Source organism: Branchiostoma lanceolatum, chromosome 2, assembly GCF_035083965.1.
Source record: "Branchiostoma lanceolatum isolate klBraLanc5 chromosome 2, klBraLanc5.hap2, whole genome shotgun sequence".
NCBI lineage: Eukaryota > Metazoa > Chordata > Leptocardii > Amphioxiformes > Branchiostomatidae > Branchiostoma > Branchiostoma lanceolatum.
Genome location: NC_089723.1, coordinates 18,063,120 through 18,086,039, shown reverse-complemented (window position 1 = coordinate 18,086,039; position 22,920 = coordinate 18,063,120). Strand labels below are relative to the sequence as shown.

Genomic DNA, 22,920 nt, shown 5'->3' with positions numbered 1-22,920 from the left:
TGTCGATAGACTTTATCTTATGAGATCATCATGTTTGTACCGGCTATAAAATGCGAGAAAGCGTGATTACGTTGTTGCGTTTGTAATTGAGTTCAGAGCAAAAATGGCGTCGAAAGAAGGCCAGAAACGAGAGAAACAGCAGAGTAGAGTAGTGGTAGAGCCTGATCCCCTTCTCCCTCCACCTTTCGATGTGCCGTCCTGGTAAGTCGTAACTTGGTTATTTACAGAAAACATCATAGTCTTCAAGGAAAACTCCTCCTCGTAGACGTGTGGTTAGACGTCCTTCGTATGTTGGCTGATGAAAAACACAACAGTTGCCGCGCTTATTATACACATGGGAGTGTGTGCGCGTGCATCACCTCAAACTCACAGCTTGGACACTTTGGAGTATAGCTTTATGCATTGACTGCATGTATAGGACTCCGATGTAAATCATTTTTCTTAGCAATGTCCAAACCAAAGGACTGTCGCATGCGAAGGCTTTGACTGAATTGTGTAGATATGCTGTCCTTCATAATATTTTTTCGTGACCAGCCACAGCATAATAATCACCTTAGCTAAAATTACCTGCACGCACGTAGACCACGTCTGCCTCTTGCTTATTGTTTCATAACTATGCATTGATGTTTTATGTTTATACCGTAGCTATTAATATCTACACTAAAATGAAACCCATATACACTCAAAGATATACACTTTCCATCTACTAGTACTCGACTCAACTCTACTCTAAATGGAATTTTGCATGGGTTCATCAAACATCTAATAGAAGAAATCATGCACCTGTTATTCATCTATTATTTATCGTGATGATGATTATTGTATTACATGTTACAGGGCCGGTAAGCCACCAGCAGGGCTCCACTTAGATGTCATCAAAGGGGACAAGATGATAGAGGTGAGTTATGTGTTTTTGCAATTGTATGTAGGAAATGTTGAATTTTAAAATTCAGAAGGCCCAATTCATAGCAAATTGATCATTGATTCATACATGATCTTACATATTGAAGTCTTTAAAAAAGAGGTGCAGATATGTATTCATGAAAAAGCCAGCCCTTATTACTACACAATCTTTCACTGTCAGGGCTTATTGGGCCGACCAGTGGAAGAGCTACTAAAACTAGTAAAAGAAGGTAAAGCAGTCATCCTCAATTGAGCCTTTGAGGTATAGCTAGCAGTAGTGCAATGCGGCTTTGCCACAGCTTGCATTTTTGGCCAAGCACATGGGGTCACCCCTACTCATCTCGATATTAAAGTGTGTTGGGTTTGTTACGTGCAGAGTTTTGAGGCTTACGCCTGAAGCTCCCTCATACACGGGGCCGCCGGCATTACGTCACCATCCGAAATGACGAATGCAATTTCTTACAACATGTCCGAGCTGAGCCGACCCTAGGGTCAAACTCGGGCCCCAGGATCCACGGAATTTGATCCAGATGGCGAAGCAGCGGGTTGAGTTACCACGGGGACACTGCCTAGAAGCTTGATATAGTCGGGATCAGAAAAGTAACCTGGGTTCTTCAGACAACACCAGGAAAATAGATAGGATTAGTAGGCCAGTTCATCATGATAGACTTTCATTTATCATTTTGAATAACTGTCATGTTCTCATTCCAGAAACTGATCATTGATGAGAAGAAGTACTACCTGTTTGGAAGGAACTCCAAGATGTGTGACTTCTGCATCGATCACCAGTCCTGTTCCAGATGCCATGCAGCTTTGGTCTGGCACAAGCACCTCAACAGAGCTTTCCTCATAGACTTGAACAGCAGTAAGTATCCATAGCCTTGTAGTCCTTAGTTGTACAGTGTAGGTTTTTGACTTCAGGTTCATGATAGCTTTGCTGTGGCTGTACAACCTACAAGTCAGCCTCTCAATGATAGAATAGAAAGAGGTCATGTTGCTTGTAGTGAATGTCTTGCTTGAATTTAGTAACTACTGTATTTGATTCAATAGAAATGATATTACAGTAATGTATTTCAACTGTTATTTCTCTGTTAAATGTCAATGAAAGACATATTTTAGAGTAACTGTTATGGGTACAACTGTAGTCATCTTACACCAACTATGTCCTTTCCAGCACATGGCACCCACATTGGCAACATCCGCCTGGAGGCAAGCAAGCCCCAGCAAGTTCCCCTGGACTCTGTCCTGAGGTTTGGAGCCTCTACTCGGACCTACGTCCTACGTGAGAAGCCACAGACAGTCACTACTGTAAAGTCAGACGACACAGAAACGGTTGGAGAAGAGGAGATTTCCACAGGATTGCTGGGTCTACCAGAGGAGGAGACAGAATTGGATGTAAATGACTTGCTCTTAATGTGTAGTGTCTTTTAGTGTCACATACTGTCAGTTCATTAAAGGTAGATTGAAAAATATATTTTAACTGCATCATATATATAACATAGGATACCAACTTTGCTAGTGAGTAAAGGTTTGTATGCATCCAACATGTTGTCACTTGTCAAAAACTGTTTTAGAGATCTAGGGCTCTTGCTGTTCTTCAATATTGCAGTAACATCATGATGTAAGCATAAAGAGTGCCTAGTCTGTATAACGCAAACTCCAGCTGCCCGGGGGTTTCTCTCCCCTCCCCGCGGATTGGGAGCCGATTACAGGATGGCGAGCGGTCACAGGAGGCTTGATTGGATTCAGGCTAAAAGAGTACCATGTGCAGCATGCTATTCCTTATGTAAAAGATTTCCATTTTGTTTGCACTGAAGCATTTTGTTACTCCTATCCAGAACTTGACAGAATTTAACACAGCCCACAACAAGAGAATCACAGTATACAGTGTGGATGAGCCCAACCTAGAAGTCACTCCCTCCCCCATCAAGAGGAAGAGAAAAAGCATGCAGTCTGTCAGATTCATGGATGATGATGAGGTTATTAACCCAGAGGACGTTGACCCCAGTGTGGGGCGGTTCAGAAACCTAGTATCCACAGAGGTTATTCCAGTTAAGGTGAGTGGAAAACTGAAGGGATTGAAGTTGTAAACATCTTACTATGTCCAAGACTAGTATTGTGTTATCATATATCTGAATGGTTTATAGACTTGTAAGAGGGACTTTTAAAAGGTTATGCTTGTAAGGGGTGAATGTGTTTACAGAGGTAAATCCTATGTACCCATCAGAATTTCAGATTTGAGGACTTAACACTTACAGCAACAAGGAATTTATTGTTCAAGTTACTATTTAGAAAATAGAACCCTAGGAAGAGGCGAGGATGCATGCATCTCTACGAAATCATCTTCATTTGTCATAATAATAACTTAATTGCATAACAATTGTACAAGGCACAAAGTATGGCATCTAATGGTACATAACTACAGTTCCATAAGGCTAATCTACCTAATACAAGAGTCCATAGTATGGGAAGAGAATGGACCTTTACAATGATTGGAGGAATATCTGACGTCTAGACATTCTTTAATCTATTTCCTATGTATACCATGCAGGGGTTGTCACATGTCAATATGTACTTAAATCTGTTCATATGAAGGAACCGAGAGTTGACACAATGTTTTACCCAACAGAAAAGGAAAGCAGAGGACATCCCTACTTCACCAGATTCCATGGCCAAACGTATGCAGCAATTCTACACACCAGGTACGCATGTGGTTTTAAAAAATCATTTACAGTATAGGCACCGTTGTGTGACACAGTATGTGCTCTTTTATTGTTACCTTGGAGTAAAAGGAAAACATATGAAAGACATGTTCAACTATATATTTTGTACTCCTCCTGATTTTCTCAAAGTTTGATAGGGCGACCTATCTGATTTGACGTAATTGTTATCAATGTACAAAATGTATATACATCTACAAGCACAAAAATCATATGCTTGTTCAATATCTACTTGGAATCTGGCCATGGAAAGTCAGTAAGTTAGTAAATGCTAATTTGTAGTATCCGTCTTTAGGGAGTGAAAATAGCTGCCCTATGTGCCACTAGGCACTACAAGGGTCTGAACGAATGAACAAACGAATTTGAACTGTGCAGATTCCCCCTTGATTGACTTCTGTGTCTGTTGCAGGTTTGTACAGTGACCTGACATCCTCGGGTGAAGCACACACTCCTACATCTCCCACAGTTGGGATGATCGGGTCCTCTGTCTTCAGCGGATTCAGACCAAACTTGGCACCAGAAGTCGACTTGACACCCGTGCCTGAACTTCCAGCTACCCACCCTGCCACAGCTATCAGTAATGAAGTCTCATCTTCTGAACCAAAGAAAAAGAAATACGCGAAGGAAGCTTGGCCGGGAAAGAAGCCTACACCATCGCTACTGGTTTAGGAGAGGTCTATATTTTCCTGAGTTCACCACTTTCTGCTTTTCTTTTTTAAATTCAAAATACTGTTGGTTGTGCTAGCAACCTTGTAGGAACCTGTATTGCCTTTCTTTTGTCATCGTTTTTTTCCCACGGAACAAGGAGCTATCTATCAGAGGAACAAACCATTTCCATGTGTGGGGGTGAGCTGTTGTTGATTTGCCCGTGGAGCTTTTCCCAAGTGAGGATCCGATGTCATCAATAAGAAGGCAAAACTCATGATCGAGGCTCAACCATGAAATGTGGACTGCAGTACAGACTTAAAGCATTGTGACAGACTGATTGAATTGTGTTTGAAGATATTCTAGTATATACACATGTATCTGTAGCTCCGAGACATTGAAAATGTGATAACATTACCTAACTGTGGTTACATACTTCATTTGGCAGCTCTGCCCTGAAGTGTGATTGACAAATATATTGTACTAGTAACCTGCTAGTCATAAGTGTGAAAGGTAAATAAATTTACAGTTTTTGTAGACATCACTATTTTCTAATATGTCCTGTTGACATTGACTAAAAGGAAATACTATACTGGTATCAATTGGATTCAAGTGTGACTGTGAAGATACTTGTAGTACATTATTCCAAAACGCTTGTATTCTAAAGATTTTTTTCAATGAAACAATATTGAAAGACTGTGAAAAAATAAGTGGGGCCAGTGCTTTGACAAGGTCTTTAGATGTATAGGATAGGACAATATAAATCATCATTATGGCATATAGAAATCCTTTATGTTAGAAGGTCATTCTGTTATTCCAATTCTTCAGAATATTAATGGATGTTTTGTTGCCTATTAGCACATTTGAACAGAGTGCACATGCAAGCATGACAAATTCCAGTGCTTCGTGATGGACTTCGTAAAATTTTGGTCCTCTTAGCATCTCGATCTATCGGATTCAACTGTGTATTCCAAACTGTGTATTCTGATCCATTTAAAGTGGATGAAGCACCATGTTCATTATAACACAGAAAATATTTTTAGAAACATCTCCCATGCTTTTGGGCTCTTAGAGCTCAACTGTATGTTCAAGGCTGTTCCTGAATGGATTCAAGGAGGGGATAGTGACACCATTATTATTCATATTTCTACCTTCTCCTGGCACTAGGTACGGTAGCCACAATCTGACCACCAAGAAAAAGATAGACAGGCTTCTTTCAGACAAAACCATTCCCTCATAGCTGCCAATTGAATGCATGTATATGGATCCTAAAAGACCTTACATACTGGCAGTCCATTTTGAACAATTGCAGTATTCTGTCCAGAACACAACCTTGAAGTGTGTTTCTAATTTGTTTTGTAGAGGAATATTTTTATATAAGTTCCTGACATTACCTGGTATAGATACCTGTAAGTAATAAGTTGTAAAAGCACAAAGTATGTTGGGGCATGGTACATTATGCTGCACCAGAGGGAAAAAAAAACAGAAAATGCATAATATGTTCATCCTGGACCCAGGGTGTGTAAGATGAATGATACTTGGAGTAAGTGGTTACTCTGAAATGTTTGGTTTATGTAATTTTATAAGTCCAGGTTCTAAGGATATAAATTCTCACAAGTTTGTAGCAATTATCTTATTGTGATTTAGATTCAGTACAAAGTACCAAAATATTTACTGTGCTATACTGTATTGTTACTTGCTTTTCTGTCAAAACTTGTGCCAGTCTTCATATAAGATCTACATTTCAAACTGTTAAGTGTCACTCTAAAAATAAAACATGTTCCCCTCTTGTAAAACACTGCTTTCCAGTCACTGCCTGATTTACTATGGTAGAACTAACTCAGCTGAATAATACTGTAATCATTACTATTTTTAGGTGATAGAACTAGCATACTATGGGGAGATGGTATACATTACAACAATGGGCAAGCGAATAAGAAAAGTCAAACACAGTTTGTTTGATAACATCTATTGGAATAAAAGAAATATAAGTCTTTGCTGGTAGAAAAAACAATTAGTTTATTCTACTCTACTCTTATATAAAATCTTCTGCAGTAAATGATTTATAGGGGCCAGTTCTTTCTTGAAATTCCAGTTCAACTTTCTGCAATGCATTGTTCAGGTTGTCAAATCACACCCTTCCTCTGCTGCAGAAAAGGCTTTTTTCTACTCCAAGCATAGGAGTATGGCTTGGCGAAATCAAGAAAACGGGACAAATAAGGAACCCGACAAAAACGCCAAAAAATACGTCAAAAACCAGCCGGGCCATTCCTCTTAGCGGAGAGTAGCTTTTCTTACCCTAATCCATCCTCAGGTTTCAAACCCCCTGTTTTGACGGTAAACATCCGTTGTGTGGCGCTGCTGCACATGCTTGACCTTTGCAGGCCTAACTCATTATCATCTGCTGGGGGTGGCGGGGCGAGCAGGGCCATCTCAGCGTGCTGCAGTCGGGCTGAGCTGCCGACGAGAGAGCTGGCCGGGATTTCTAATGGCCCTGTAAGTTCTGAATAGATGTGATTAGAAAGCCAATAAGCGGGAAAGTAATTCTGTGTGCGTGATAAGGCGAGATCTGTAGGCGGGAGAGACGTCAGTCTCCGGAAGTAATCAGACAGAGAGAGGCAGACTCGGCGGAACGACAACACTTCTTCTGGCCGCAAAAGTATGTATTTTTGATTCCTCTGGGTAATTTTGGAGACCACGAACAGTATCAGGATATCACTCAACGCGTCTGCTAAGCCCTTCTCTCCGACTTAGCATTCCGTAGAGGACGTCTTATCTGTGGTGCATGTCTTGAGGTACAAGTTTTGATGGGAATGGCAGGGGAGGGGTCAAGATACCAAGGCGGTACTAGGTCTCTCTCACCCGATCCTGCAGCTCAACTGTCCGAACCCTGGCGTGTTTGATACGTTGTCGCCACGCATTCCTGGTTTTGTCCCACATTTCTCTCTGACACTTGAGGAATCTCTCGACATTTTACTGATTAATCATTTGGGTCTTCCGCGCATAAACAAACACGGGCGTGAAAAAACCAGGCCACGTAGCCAGCTGGAAAATGCAACCAGTGGTTTCCGCTTGTCTGATTCTACGCCGTGTTAGTACTCGTCAATAATGTGGCCTGCCCATTTCGCTGTATATTTCTCAGCTTTCAAGGACATTATGAGTGTGCAGGGAGGCCTGGTGGGGGCCTAGGCGTGATAAAGCACGGCCTCCCGCCAGCCAAACTTGGCTTATCAGGAATATAACGGTACCCTGCGCCCGGGGGAGGGAGAGGGTTGGCCGCTCCGCCATTTGGCCTGGGGGTGTGGGGCGGATCAACACGGCGGGGGTGCGGACGATTTTTTTGCAACATGCTACCTTGAGGGAAACCTCAAGCACGCTCAAGGAAAGGATATATCAAACGTTTGAAAATGTAAGACAGTGTAAGAGTCCGTGCTGTAGTGAGTGCTGGTGTGTACACTAAGGCACCGCCATCCCCCAACAGTTCCGGACGCCCCCCTCCCACTTTGTTTACATGGTAAAGACCCACATGCCAGACATTCCTGGCCACTGGTGCACCATGGGAGCCTGCCTGCAAACATTACACCAATCATGGCAAGGTGTTGATAGGGTACAGGTGTTTACATCTTTAATGTCGCACACCGGATCATGTATCTCTCGTAGTGTATTCTTTAATGTTAGCGTCCATTCTCATTATTATCACTGACTACTAATGTTTCAATAGACAGGTGGTGCATAATCACAGGTGTGCATGCATGCAGGTAACAGAAGCATCCAAGTGGTCTTTAAAATCTCACCTTTCCAAGTGATACAGGCTTGTCACTCGAATGCAATGGATGATTGCATTAATATATCCAATGCACACTTCGATCTATTCTTGTCTGACAACATGCTACACAATCACCTTGCTGAATGAAACCCTGGCCCCTGGGTTCCAGATAAGTACCAAGTATGATTTGATTAAAAAATATGATACTCTTGAGCTGTGCAGGATAGGTTTGTTTACATTCTTCGAAAAACAGGTCACGATTTTTCCGTCTGAAAACAATGAAACTTTTAGAACGTTGAATTTGTGGTGGAATACAGCCATTTCAATTGCATCCTTTCTCAGGAAGATTATTATGTAAATTATTGACAAATTGAGTGGAAAATTCAAATTTCAAGTTGGCTAGTTTCAATCATGTCCCCATTTTAAATGAGAGTCAATCACACTCAGAACCTGGGCTTGGTGTAAGCTCATTTTCTCCTGGTAAGATTAGATTTCCACTTTCAAGAGACCCTGTCTGATAAGGGTCCTGACCCAAATTACTTTGGATCTTGCCCAATCCAGGTCCAGTATAAACATTCTGACAAGGACTCTTGAAGGAGAAGACAGATTCGCCATACTAAGCACATCATCCTTCGGAGGGTGAAAGGCCATTGGTCAATAGACCCCTTTCCAAATACCGCGGCCATTTTGAATCCAGGGCGCGCGCACGTGATTAGAGCGCGGGAAAAGTGAAGACCCGGTAAGTCCACAAGCCAACGGTAAGGCGTTCCCAATAGAAACCAGCGTTGAGTTATCTTCGGCGGTGAGATGTTCTCCTCCTCGGTGAAATCCATCGATATATTTGCATGGCACAAGTAGATGATATTGTTGTGGAGACTTGGACTAGATATCGGCCAGTAAAATTGTGAATTTCTGCTACTTTTCCATAGTTTCTGCCGGGATGTTGAGCGCGCGCTTCAGTGATAAAATGCTGATATGTTTACACCGCGTGCTTGTAATTTCCCTAATAATGTTAGCTAAAGTCGAGAAAAATCCCACAAAACATACACTTTTCGGATCATTTTAGCTTCGTTTAGGTATGAATATAACTCTTGAGCCTTTTGGCTGTCGTGACAATGCCAACATAATCTTGAAATTACGTTAGTTTGAGGGAGGGTCGTGTTTTCTGTGCAGCGTTACATCGACTTCGCTCAGCAATATTTGACATTTCCGCTGAATGCAATCCCACACACAAAAAAAACGTGAAAATATAGGCCTAGGCTTGAGTTCAATGTCCTTAAATATGGCAGCATTCCGGCGGCTTTTTGACGATCTTTTCGGATGCCAAGTATTTAGGCTTGAGGACTCCAAGTACGTGAGTGAAGTTGTGTTTTCCATTCTATCTGACGTTTCTTTAAATCATTTTGCGCGGCAATATTTCATATATCTGTTGGCCGGATGGAACCCAAAAAACGTTAAATAATATTGCCTTGAGGACTGAAGGACCTCAGGCCGATATTTTTCCTTTTGTTGTGGGGTTTCATCCTGTGGAAATCTAAAATATTTCCGCAAAAAGTAATGTAATGAAACGCTACAGAGAAAACACGCCCCCTGCTTCACTCACGAACTTCATCAAGCTAATCTTGGCACTGAAATATCGTCAAAGTCAAAGGAGCCACCGAAGTTCCGTCAAATTTTTATACTCGCAAAGCCCTCAAGCCTATATTTTCACGCTTCTGTAATATCATCCGACGGAAATTAAGATATTACGGCGCAAAGTGAAAACACTCCATCTTCACTCACGTACTTTAGGTTTTGATATTTCAGAAAACTCGTCAAAAGAAGCCGCCGAAATTCTGCTAAATTCCTCCAAAAAATTACCTTTAGCTCAAGCCTACATTTTCAGGTCTTTTTTTGTGGGATTGCATTCAGCGGAAATGTCAAATATCGCTTGCGGAGCGATGTAACAAGAGAGAAAGGAAAAGCTAGACAGAAAAGAAAGAAAGGCTAGACAGAAACACGACCCCCTAGGGCTCTCAACGCGCGTTTTCCCAGGGGAAGTCACAACCGGTAAAATTCTGTATATTTCTATCTAAGTAGCTATAAGGATTCCAGCCCGAAAAGTGTATGCTTTACGGGTTTTTTCTCGACTTGTGAGTGAAGCAGGGGGCGTGTTTTCTTTGTAGCGTTTTATTACATCACTTTTTGCGGAAATATCTTAGATTTCCACAGGATGAAACCCCACAACAAAAGGAAAAATATCGGCCGGAGGTCCGTCAGTCCTCAAGTCAATATTATTTAACGTTTTTTGGGTTCCATCCGGCCAACAGATATATGAAATATTGCCGCGCAAAATGATTTAAAGAAACGTCAGATAGAATGGAAAACACAACTTCACTCACGTACTTGGAGTCCTCAAGCCTAAATTCTTGGCATCCAAAAAAATCGTCAAAAAGCCGCCGGAATGCTGCCAAATTTGTACCCAAAAGGACATTGAACTCAAGTCTATATTTTCAAGTCTTTTTTTTTGTGGGATTGCATTCAACGGAAATGTCAAATATTGCTGAGCGAAGTCGATGTAGCGCTGCACAGAAAACAAAACCCTCCCTCAAACTAACGTAATTTCAAGATGATGTTGGCATTGTCACGACAGCCAAAAGGCTCAAGAGTTATATTCATACCTAAACAAAGCTAAAATGATCCGAAAAGTGTATGTTTTGTGGGATTTTTTCTCGACTTTAGCTAACATTATTAGGGAAACTACAAGCACGCGGTGTAAACATATTAGCATTCTATCACTGTAGCGCGCGCTCAACATCCCGGCAGAAACTATGGAAAAGTAGCAGAAATTCACAATTTTACTGGCCGATATCTAGTCCAAGTCTCCACAACAATATCATCTACTTGTGCCATGCAAATATATCGATGGATTTCACCGAGGAGGAGAACATCTCACCGCCGAAGATAACTCAACGCTGGTTTCTATTGGGAACGCCTTACCGCTGGCTTGTGGACTTACCGGGTCTTCACTTTTCCCGCGCTCGAATCACGTGCGCGCGCCCTGGATTCAAAATGGCCGCGGTATTTGGAAAGGGGTCTATTGTTACGGCAATCATCTGGTGGTCAAATTATTAATAAACTCTCATGGTGACAATGTCTGTTCTGTCCACAACTCCTTGAACGTCATCTCTACATTGCACAATGGTTCTTGTCTATTTTCCAGTGAAAAGACAAGCTCACATTTGCCAATTCCTATTCGTACAAAAGCATTGCAGGCCACCAGGACTCCTGACCTCTCGGCATAATTTACAACCATCTAGTGAGGCAGTGAATACTTGAAATGCTTAGAACCAAGGTTCTTGTGGGAAATTCAGTCTTAATAAAAATACATGTGCAAAGAAATGTGTTCTCGGACCAGGCCAAGAGAAAAATTGGTGTATATCCATATGGCTATGTAGAGTGGTATAGACAGCTTGATGAATGTCAGTCAAGTCCCAATGTAAGAAGGGAGAATTGTAAGAAGTCTCTAAGGCAGAAAGCACAGAAGAGTTGACTTTGGGAATCCTGTGAACTGCTGTTCTCAATGTTGAAATTGGCACTTCAACATCCTGCTAGACCAGGGTTTAGCATTAGGATTGTTATTTTTGGATGAAGACTATAGTAATGTGCAACTCACTATGGGAAACAAAGAGAAGTAATATAAGCCACAGGTGTTGCACTGTTGCCAGAGGGCCCCAAGTTTATTTTCAGCACAGCTCCCGATTTCATCAGCTAAAAGGGGATACTGTTTACCTCTGCATTTACTGAACCACCCAGACTCTGTGCTAGTGTTTATGTTTAGAGAAGTTCAGAAGAGGTCAACAGCCATACTTCACTTGCAGGAAGCCCAAGTCTAAACACAGGACCTCCCACTGACTTCTCCAAGTTGTCCTGGTTAAAGTACCATTCCATCTGTTGAAGCTAGCTACACATTTAGGCGGTAAATTGTGGGGCTTTGCACAGCGTTTTTCTGTAATGAAGACCCAGGGTCTGCAAATAATGCGGAGGACTTCAATAGACGCAGCATGTGCAGGAAATTAAAGACACAGGACTGAAAATTGAAAGGTCTGTACTCTGTACCGACTTCCCCTTACAAGAAATATACTACAGGAGTACAGTGTCGCAGCTTTCTACATTTAATACTTGCCAGATTTAGTAGGGCCAGTCCAATGTTTAGTTATCCTTGTTGCATGATATACTAAACTGCATACATGCCTGATTTATATTCCAGCATCATTGCAATAGATAAGAGTTAATGGATAAGATGTCATATATAGATGTTTGACCTAGTTTTGCCTGGTTTCCATCTTGTGTGGGATCAAGGTGAGTAATGTTTCCAAGGCTTTTTCACTTAAGAATGGAGATACTGTCTCTAACAACATTCATTAAGCTTTCACTTCTGATGAGTGGACTTTATCAGGGTTGTCTATGTCTGGGTAAGTATGTGACATATGTGTTGACCTTGAGTTCTACATTTATTTCCTCAAGACTGGATTGATTCTCCTAAATTAGAAGCTTGCTCGTAGGTAGACTAAACATCAGTTCACCAATGTCAAAAAGATGGAGAGCTCTTTTCCTTTTATTACCTTTGCCGAGAAGGTTATGCATAGGGTAGCGTTTGTTTGTGTGTGTGTGTGTGTATGTGTGTGTGTGTGTGTGCGTGTGTGTGTGTATGTGTGTGTGTGTGTAATGACCAGCATAACTCGAGAAGGTTTGGATGGATTGTCTTTTGGTAGGTGGGTAGGTCTTGTAAGTTATGCACAAGGCGGGCTTTCAGCTAAAGTCTTGATATTTTTTCTGGGTGTTGTGTTACTTGAATTATTAGGCAAGCTGTCAGCCACTGCCTTGACTGTGGAATATCAACCTTGTCACAAATCTAGAGTTACCTGTACAAGTTTGTAAGTGATACAGTGGCATGAAATGAGCCTATTTCACTCAAGCTTTGGGCTCTCACATCTGTTGCCAATATAATCCACCAACGAACATGTACATGTAGTACAGTCATGCTATAGGTATTTTGATTTGCATAGCTGTGGCTTTGTTATGAGTCATGCTTTAGTTTCCCTGCTTGTGACCGATAAACTTGAACTTCCTAAAAGAACTGAAAGTTGCCATGCACTCATGGTTGGATGGTATATTAAAGAAAAGTCACTACATGTTTATACGTTATCAGGTAAAGAGTAGCTCTTGGCATAGTCAATGGCGTGTGTATTTATTCATGTAGTTTCAGTTGTATGAATAATATAAATGTTTCCCTTTGTCTTTTGCAGGTAGTAGATAGACTATAGCGGGACTGACAGTTGACTCCAGCCACCCCCCTCCCCCTCCTCCCCTTGGAAGTGAGATTTGCCCCACCAGGACAACCCTCCGCCCAGGAGCCGTGATCACAGTTGTAGTGACATCACAGGATGCATGATAAAGGTCAGAGGTTTCACCAATATACATGCCATTACATCTGCCAAATGCACGTTTGATGCCATAGAGCAAGGGGTAGACCTTGCATTATGCATCTGAATATGATTATGACGGAAGTTGTTTCAGGTCTGATGGAGTTACAGGGTGTGCTTTGAACTTAAGCTTGCTCTACGAAGATTAATCCTGACAATCTGTCAGAAGAAATGGACTACACGGCATCTATGTCTTACCAAAGTTGATGGTTAGACCTACCAGTAGCTTGTGTATGAATAAGAGTTGCGCTGTTGACTTTATTTTCTGTTAGTTTTCATCTGTGTGAGGATTTTTTTTGGTCAGTATTGTGGAAGGTATTTTGTACCACAGAATTTGTGCACACGTACATGTATAAGTGATGTATGCAGGTTACTAACCAAATGATGACCGTTGTAATCCACTTGGATGAGTTACCGAAAAGCTCTAAATGGAGAAAGTCAAGGCTTCAATGGTCTTCTAACAAATTTGGAGCATTTGTTCGTGTATTCTCAGACAGGGCTTCGGGCAATTCAAGTGCTTCCATCTAAGTACTAGTACGTTTTGTAAGGGCTGGCATTGTGAATGTTATGGAGACAGATAGCTGGGAGTGAGCAGGGTTAGTGCTTGGAAGAATCAATAAGCGGTTTGCTGTGGTACCTACAGACGTGTGACCACCAGAAAATACGACCTTCACAGACAATTACCTGCACAGCCCTCTCCCCCTTAGTATGCATACCTTTCTGATCCTCTCTAATAACAAAGAGGGAGGCTGGATTTCCAGCGATGCCTGGTGGATAAAACTGTGAGTCGATCTATAAAACTTCTTTCTAAACAAACGATTATAGATATGGCGTATCACTGTCGGGGACTAAATGGCTGGCCATTTCCAGTCATCTGTCTACGTCAGGCACACTAAACTGCTGTTGGACTGCAGATGTTTTTTATGTGAGCAGAATGTTGATGTCAGGAATAGATTTATGTGTGGTCACATACAATTGAAAGTAGATATTCAACCCTTGTGTAATTCATTTTAATTCAATTTTCTATACATATGTATATGTATATGTGATATCTTAAAATTTTATTCAGATAATACCAATGATTACTGGTTGTATGGATTTTGAAAATGAAATGAACATAATGTTTCCTGATGTTTGCCATATCATAACACAAGCTTGCCCAGTTATGCAATGTATGGTAGGGTTCAAATATACTGTAAATGTAGAAATGTTCGCGGTGGTTTTATGTTCACGGTTTTCGTGGCGACCGTTTCACCGCGAACTTAAAGCCACCGCGCGAACATTTTTGTCCAATACTGTAGCAGTTTGTGACTATAGCGCTGCGGCAAACTTAAAACCACCGCGAACACTCCATTTTCTTCTTAGCAAAAAATAAAAAGTTAAATGCATTTACAGTAGTGTCCCATCAGCTGTCATAGAGAACATGTTTCACTTCAGGTTCTCAGACTGTGCAAGAAGCACCTTAGGTATCCATGTTACTAACCCGTGCTTCTAACCATGATAATGAATATCATAACCCACATGTGAAGGATACAGTGATGCTCACAAGATATGGTCTGGGCAGTTATTTCCATTACTTGTCATTAACATGCCTTTTTATGAGCTCTTCATCAAGTTCTTGCTTTTTACCCTTTCTTCCCCATTCCATCTTCTACTCAGAAAAATGAATTATTTTGTTTGATGTCACCTTGCAATACCCATTTTTATCGTGATAATTGATCCCAATGTGATGACAGTTTGGTTGCCTCATTTGCATAACTAATGTGATGACAGTAATTTTAGATCAATAAGTCTGATGACAGTTGCAGATAGGAGAAGTTGACAAATGATGTGTCAAGCCAATAGACCCCTTTCCAAATACCGCGGCCATTTTGAATCCAGGGCGAGCGCACGTGATTCGAGCGCGGGAAAAGTCAACACCCGGTAAGTCCACAAGCCAGCGGTAAGGCGTCCCCAATAGAAACCAGCGTTGAGTCATCTTCGGCGGCGAGATGTTCTCCTCCTCGGTGAAATCCATCGATATATTTGCATGGCACAAGTAGATGATATTGTTGTGGAGACTTGGACTCGATATCGGCCAGTAAAATTGTGAATTTCTGCTACTTTTCCATAGTTTCTGCCGGGATGTTGAACGCGCGCTACAGTGATAGAATGCTAATATGTTTACACCGCGTGCTTGTAATTTCCCTAATAATGTTAGCTAAAGTCGAGAAAAATCCCACAAAACATACACTTTTCGGATCATTTAGCTTCGTTTAGGTATGAATATAACTCTTGAGCCTTTTGGCTGTCGTGACAATGCCAACATAATCTTGAAATTACGTTAGTTTGAGGGAGGGTCGTGTTTTCTGTGCAGCGTTACATCGACTTCGCTCAGCAATATTTGACATTTCCGCTGAATGCAATCCCGGCCCACACACACAAAAAAAGGTGAAAATATAGGACTAGGCTTGAGTTCAATGTCTTTAAATATGGCAGCATTCCGGCGGCTTTTTGACGATCTTTTTGGATCTATTTAGGCTTGAGGACTCCAAGTACGTGAGTGAAGGTGTGTTTTCCATTCTATCTGACGTTTCTTTAAATCATTTTGCGCGGCAATATTTCATATATCTGTTGGCCGGATGGAACCTAAAAAACGTTAAATAATATTGACTTGAGGACTGAAGGACCTCCGGCCGATATTTTTCCTTTTGTTGTGGGGTTTCATCCTGTGGAAATCTAAAATATTTCCGCAAAAAGTAATGTAATGAAACGCTACAAAGAAAACACGCCCCCTGCTTCACTCACGAACTTCATCAAGCTAATCTTGGCACTGAAATATCGTCAAAGTGAAAGGAGCCACCGAAGTTCCGTCAAATTTTTATACTCGCAAAGCCCTCAAGCCTATATTTTCACGCTTCTGTAATATCATCCGACGGAAATAAAGATATTACGGCGCAAAGTGAAAACACTCCATCTTCACTCACGTACTTTAGGTTTTGATATTTCAGAAAACTCGTCAAAAGAAGCCGCCGAAATTCTGCTAAATTCCCCCCAAAAATTACCTTTAGCTCGAGCCTACATTTTCAGGTCTTTTTTTGTGGGATTGCATTCAGCGGAAATGTCAAATATCGCTTGCGGAGCGATGTAACAAGAGAGAAAGGAAAAGCTAGACAGAAAGAAAGAAAGGCTAGACAGAAACACGACCCCCTCTCAACGCGCGTTTTCCCAGGGGAAGTCACAACCGGTAAAATTTTGTATATTTCTATCTAATTAGCTATAAGGATTCCAGCCCGAAAAGTGTATGCTTTACGGGGTTTTTCTCGACTTGTGAGTGAACCGGCCAACAGATATATGAAATATTGCCGCGCAAAATGATTTAAAGAAACGTCAGATAGAATGGAAAACACAACTTCACTCACGTACTTGGAGTCCTCAAGCCTAAATTCTTGGCATCCAAAAAGATCGTCAAAAAGCCGCCGGAATGCTGCCAAATTTGTACCCAAAAGGACATTGAACTCAAGTCTATATTTTCACGTCTTTTTTTTGTGGGATTGCATTCAACGGAAATGTCAAATATTGCTGAGCGAAGTCGATGTAACGCTGCACAGAAAACACGACCCTCCCTCAAACTAACGTAATTTCAAGATTATGTTGGCATTGTCACGACAGCCAAAAGGCTCAAGAGTTATATTCATACCTAAACGAAGCTAAATGATCCGAAAAGTGTATGTTTTGTGGGATTTTTCTCGACTTTAGCTAACATTATTAGGGAAATTACAAGCACGCGGTGTAAACATATTAGCATTCTATCACTGTAGCGCGCGTTCAACATCCCGGCAGAAACTATGGAAAAGTAGCAGAAATTCACAATTTTACTGGCCGATATCGAGTCCAAGTCTCCACAACAATATCATCTACTTGTGCCATGCAAATATATCGATGGATTTCACCGAGGAGGAGAACATCTCGCCGCCGAAGATGACTCAACGCTGGTTTCTATTGGGGACGCCTTACCGCTGGCTTGGTCTTACCGGGTGTTGACTTTTCCCGCGCTCGAATCACGTGCGCTCGCCCTGGATTCAAAATGGCCGCGGTATTTGGAAAGGGGTCTATTGTCCCACAGCTCGTTGGAACTGTCACTTATGTAGATCTAAACATCATCAACAAAACAAAGTCTCGTGTTCTGAATATAGTTACTTCAAGAGTCCAGGAGATTCTACAAAGTTATGTCTTTGACAGACTGTCCTATTAGTTCCTGGGGATCATTTTTGTGTAATAGAAACACTACACAAATGTTCTCCAGAAATTTGCATTTATCTATGAGCTCATCCTCACAGCAATTTCTGTCTGGATTTCGTTTTTCTAAGTTGTACCACGATTTTCAATTGCTTCTTGCTGATATGATTTTGCTGCCTGTGACAATCTTTAGCAGTGATGTACATACCTATGCATATGGTTACAAATTCACAATGATATCAAGATTTTTTGATGCTCCTACTAATTCATCTACATTATTTATTACAATATATAGTATAGAACACAGTCATCTATCCCAGCAATTGTTTTTATTTTGTACTGCTCTACCAGGATGTTTTACCAGTAGAAACTGAACACAGACAACAGAATCTTCCAATTTATGACACGTGTCGTTGCAATTCATAAATACATAATAAGGTTTGGTAAACCCCCAGAGACTTGGCTCCCTGGGGGCTGCGCTGGTAATATGTTACTGTAAGCAGAAGGCTGGGCAAATTGGCCAGAGATGGATCCTGTTCTGATAGATCCATCCATCGGGAACTGAGCTGCCAGCCTGAATCCAATGTCCATAGATCCTGGGGGACCGTACCATTCCAGCTCATTGGATCGTCGTATCGGGGAAAGCGTCCCGCCCTCTTCTCCGTGACAACAAGATTGTCGTATTGATTTTATGGGTCATTTGGTTTATTGTAGGTTTTGTCATCTCCACAGATGTCCATTGGTCCGTTGAAACATCCGAAAGAGGCCACGCCCCCTTCTGTGCCAACCCCCCTCCTTTTTAGAGTGGTTGCATCCGGTTACCATTCCTTCTCATTTGTAATTCTGCATCCATGCAGTGTATGTGACCGCATTGCACCGGCATCTCAAAACCGGCGCTGGATATCTAGCTTGTGACAATCTCATGTGCATCTGTCGACTCTATTCTTCATCCTAGAAGAAAGGTGGATTTCGGCAGAGCTAGTTATAATCACCTCTGGAATTTCAAGGTTGAAATACACCTGTATCGTCCATCTGTGGGGATATTGCAGTGGAACAGCTTCAGTGACAGTGGACGTGTGATTCACCCTCCTCACCTCTGACCTATTGTGATAATCATGGATTAATGATAGAAGGACCCCGAATTCTTATGATGCTATGTGATACACTGATGGAGATGAGACCTTCCCTCTATTACTGAAGATAGGAGGATTTTAACAAGGCAGCCAACAAGAGGATGCATCCATGCATTTCTATATTTTCATTAGGTGGTACTGTTTGTCAATTGTGACTTTTGTCTTTACCTAAAAGATTGACATTGTCAAACATTCGGAATACTGAAGATATATAGATAACGTTATAAACTGTATAACCAAAGGAGGGAGTTGTCCTCGAGCTTTCATGTATGCCATTTCTCTGCTGATGTCTCTACCAACAGCTGTGTCAGCAAGATTCCAGACTGTTCAGCTTCCTCGTGCTGTCTTGCTGTTCCTTTACTCAGACTCTTCAGTCAGCTGTGCCAGTACAGCAAGATTCCAGACTGTATCGTAGCTGACGTCTCTTCAGCAGCTGTGTCAGTACAGCAAGATTTCAGACTGTTCAACTTCCTGGTGCTGTCTTGCTGTTCCTTTACTCAGACCCTTCAGACAGCCGTGCCAGTATAGCAAGATTCCAGACTGTATCTTAGCTGACGTCTCTTCAGCAGCTGTGTCAGTACAGCAAGATTTCCGACTGTTCAACTTCCTGGTGCTGTCTTGCTGTTCCTTCACTCAGACTCATCAGTGAGCTGTACCAGTACAGCAAGATTCCAGACTGTATCGTAGCTGACGTCTCTTCAGCAGCTGTGTCAGTATAGCAAGATTTCATTCGCACTGACTCTAAGTATCCAGGCCACTGCTACTATTCTGTAGCTGTCACCTTCTTGGACAGCTGTGTCAGCGCAGCAAAACTTCAGTCTCAAGTCTCAAGGCCACTGCTACTGTCCACCATGTCTCAAGTGCTGACCTGCTCCTACTCTGCCTCCAACTTTGCTAACTTGATGCAGAACCTGCAGGATGACCTCCAAAAAGGTACAGGTACTCGTAGGTCTACACAGATCTTCCTATAAGCCCTAGTCACACAGCAGGTAAATCCATCGGACAATGAGTCTGAGAGCTCTAAAGGACATTTTCAGCAGTAATACTCCAGGTGTTCCCTCCATCATTGCATGATTTTTAGAGATTGACCACAATATTCGCAGGTCCCTGAGGCCGCTGTGTTATGGTGGATTTTCAGGTGAAGAATATGGTCAATTCTCTGGCAGTTTTTAAATTAGGCAACCTTAAGTCAATCAACAAATACATCCAAAGCTTGTCGTTGATGGTGTGACATGCTTTACCAGTATATCTGAGAGTGAGTCGACATTTGGCTAATTTTCTGCCCAGCGTATTGCCTTTGCAAAGGACAGTAATTGTGGTTTAAGTGGCATGGGATTAACTCTGTGTTTATGTACATTTAAAGACAGAATACGTCAAGAAAAGAATTCTTTAGAAATACTCAGACCTTGGTCTTTGGACAAAGTGATTAAATTGTAGGAACAATTTTGAATACAACTTTACAAGTAAATATTTAAAGGGAATAATCATCACACAAAAATGTATCATTTCAACAGGAAGGCATTGTAGGCCTGGTAGTGACAATTTTGTCTCTACCGACTTTCCTTTTTCCAATTTACCGAGTTTTGCTTCCATGGCTTAACCTCTTTTTTCATTCTTTCCCCTCAAGCTGTTTGAATATTAATGCCCCGAAACTGACGTCAGTTCTTTTGAGGATTACAGTTAATGCTTTTTTAGAAGATTGAGGTCATCGTAGGTTAATAGAAGTAGATAACCCATCAGCTTAGCCCCACATTTTGGTCCAGTCATGGCACCTAAAAGATCATGTCAGTCTGACATGTCATTCATAAAGCAAAGTGGATAGAAGGTAGACACCACCATATCTGTTTGTGGACTTCAAAGATAGTAGAATATTTTGCCATCGGAGCTAGCTATGGCTGATGACTGTACTCTTCTCTGGCAAAATATTGCTCCTATCTTGGCCAAGTACTGTTTTTCCTATGAGAAAATAGGAGTGGTGGAGGAATCCACATAAAAGGACTGTTCAATGGAAGCCGTGCTTCAAAAATCATTTTCATAAAGGAGTGCCTCATACCTGGGCTTATGGTCAATTTGAAGATAATTCTTATTAGATAAACCATGAAAAAGCAGGCTACCTAATGTTTGTAATTATGTGGATGACTTGTGAAGTGCTTCACATGGAATATTCAATTAATGTGTTATACATGCATGCAAAGTGCTGCTATTAATCAATGGATGGGCTATGCATGGGCAGTTCAGCATAAAATGCACTGCCAATACAGCACGTTTGTTATATGATTCAATTGATATAAAGTTGCAGTTTCTAGTTTTCAGGGCTTACGGTATCGTAGACCTAAAATAGGGATTTGACCTAGGTTCTATGGTAGACAACAGCTCTATAAACATACATTATGAGGAAGGTAACATTCACTTCAGCCAGCCGTTGTACATGTATTGCCTCTGTCCATGGCTCCCCTGTGAGCATGATATGTAAAGGTCGGGGTCACATTTATATTTTTGTACATGCCCAAAATGGTCCCCAGTAAAGTGGAAACAGAACACCAGCTGGTCCCTCTTGTAGCAAGATTATGACGTGACATTGATAACTGTTTGTCTGGTTTCCATGGCAACAGGTAGCGTTACATTATTTATAGCAGGGAGGTAATTATGAATGCATGATTACTAGTATGTGGCACAAGCTGATTGTCGCATCCAGTCATTTATCCATACTTTAAAGGAAGATGAAGATTATTATGAGATATTTGTAACTGTTGGACCTATATGCATGTAGATTGTCCATTCCAAGAAAGTATGCCAGGTTATTTGACTGCTTAAATTTATATTGGAAAACGATTAAGTTTGATTCATTCTCTGTAATTGCAAATTGAATATGGGCCATTGTAGTTGGACAGCCTCATTCCTTAAGATGACCCCACAAATCCTGGTGATTTTTCAGTACTAATGGCCCTATATTATACCATCCTTCACATGCTGCATACCTTTAGTGGGGTGAAAGTGACCACATATGGGCCTGTTGATGTAGATTTTGTGGTTTGTGAGTCTTTGGTAACATACGTCAGTCCGAGTATGCATTTTTAATGATGATCAGATCTAGAAAAGTCTATTTCAAACACCCTTGTGTATTCAGCTCTTGAGGTATAGTAGAGGATTGCAGCTCCATTCAAGTTTCTGCAGACCATTCTCAAATGATAGATAATATATGATAATAGATACACAGTGATAATGTTCTGTTAAAACACATAGCAATATAATCTTTCCATAGTGTGTAATAAGATTGAAGGCAGTTTTACAGTAATCCCAGTCCAACTTTTATTAATATAAGTTTTAGGCAACCAAAAGCTCAAAAGACTCATAGGGAAGTATTTTTATTACCTTGACATTCTGTTTCCTGGTGTTCCCCCAACAACCCATCCTTGCAGCTGGCAATGCCAATGCCTTGCTTGATTGATTGAAGTGTAAGAGCCAGCCGATGACAGCCAATGACACACAGCCGATGTCCAATAGTGCTTAACAGGCTGATAAACAGATTACACTGTGACCTACATGCAAAATGAAGACTTCAAAGATAACATTCAGTGGATTAAGAAAGAAAGGCCTTGGAGCGAGTATGCTGGCTGGAGTTGATGGAATATATATTAACCTTAATCTGTCCATTATAGTCTATCTCATTATGTCTTTCATGTCTTTCCAATGGTATTATTGTAGCATGCACCTTCTATAACATGAGGTTTGTTATCTATGTAAATATGGATTAAGGTTTGCTATTCTTAGTTAATTCAGTAGCGAGGGTGACTGATGTGGGAATGTGGTTGCTAGAACTCACTCTGTCCATTTGAGGTGACAAAATTGATAACTACTGCTCCCAACAGAAAGGTGGTGAAACAGTTTATTTCACTGTACCTACTTGTAGTGTTTGTTGATCAGTGGGAATGTTATTGCTTATGAGTATTACGAATTCTTGTATGATGTATCATCGAATCTGTTTTCTTTTTAACTTACAGGGCAACTGGCCATGGAGGACAGCCCAGCATCCATGCAGTAAGTATCAAGTCTGCCATTCTACATTATAC

General features: G+C 41.3%; 2 protein-coding genes across 9 annotated transcripts in view; both read left to right on the top strand.

Annotated features, from left to right (window-relative positions):
• Positions 1-66: 66 nt before the first annotated feature.
• On the top strand, positions 67-6,064 carry LOC136427707 (nuclear inhibitor of protein phosphatase 1-like). The gene is made up of 7 exons (XM_066416802.1): positions 67-201; positions 838-898; positions 1,615-1,768; positions 2,078-2,298; positions 2,742-2,960; positions 3,533-3,605; positions 4,033-6,064. Exons 1-7 carry the CDS (start codon positions 104-106, stop codon positions 4,290-4,292), a joined length of 1,086 nt encoding a protein of 361 aa, XP_066272899.1. The 5' UTR covers positions 67-103; the 3' UTR covers positions 4,293-6,064.
• Positions 6,065-6,641: 577 nt separating this feature from the next.
• Positions 6,642-22,920, top strand: part of LOC136427706 (dystrobrevin beta-like) — a 35,642-nt gene continuing 19,363 nt past the window's right edge. For 6 of the 8 annotated variants that reach the window (XM_066416801.1, XM_066416795.1, XM_066416796.1 and 3 more), the window contains exons 1-2: positions 19,687-19,783; positions 22,852-22,888. In XM_066416801.1, coding sequence (XP_066272898.1) covers positions 19,702-19,783; positions 22,852-22,888 — 119 coding nt within the window. In that variant the 5' untranslated portion in view covers positions 19,687-19,701. Of the gene's footprint in view, positions 6,928-13,322; positions 13,474-19,686; positions 19,784-22,851; positions 22,889-22,920 lie in introns of those variants that run through there. The other 2 variants (XM_066416798.1, XM_066416797.1) reach the window with 2 other exon arrangements.

What these genes read in the sequence shown, in the direction of transcription:
- LOC136427707 (XM_066416802.1), top strand. Translation starts at nt 104, where the DNA reads ATGGCGTCGAAAGAAGGCCAGAAACGAGAGAAACAGCAGAGTAGAGTA. An exon ending in CCTTTCGATGTGCCGTCCTG is followed by an intron (nt 202 to 837) that starts GTAAGTCGTAAC and finishes TACATGTTACAG; the next exon opens with GGCCGGTAAGCCACCAGCAG. An exon ending in AAGGGGACAAGATGATAGAG is followed by an intron (nt 899 to 1,614) that starts GTGAGTTATGTG and finishes TTCTCATTCCAG; the next exon opens with AAACTGATCATTGATGAGAA.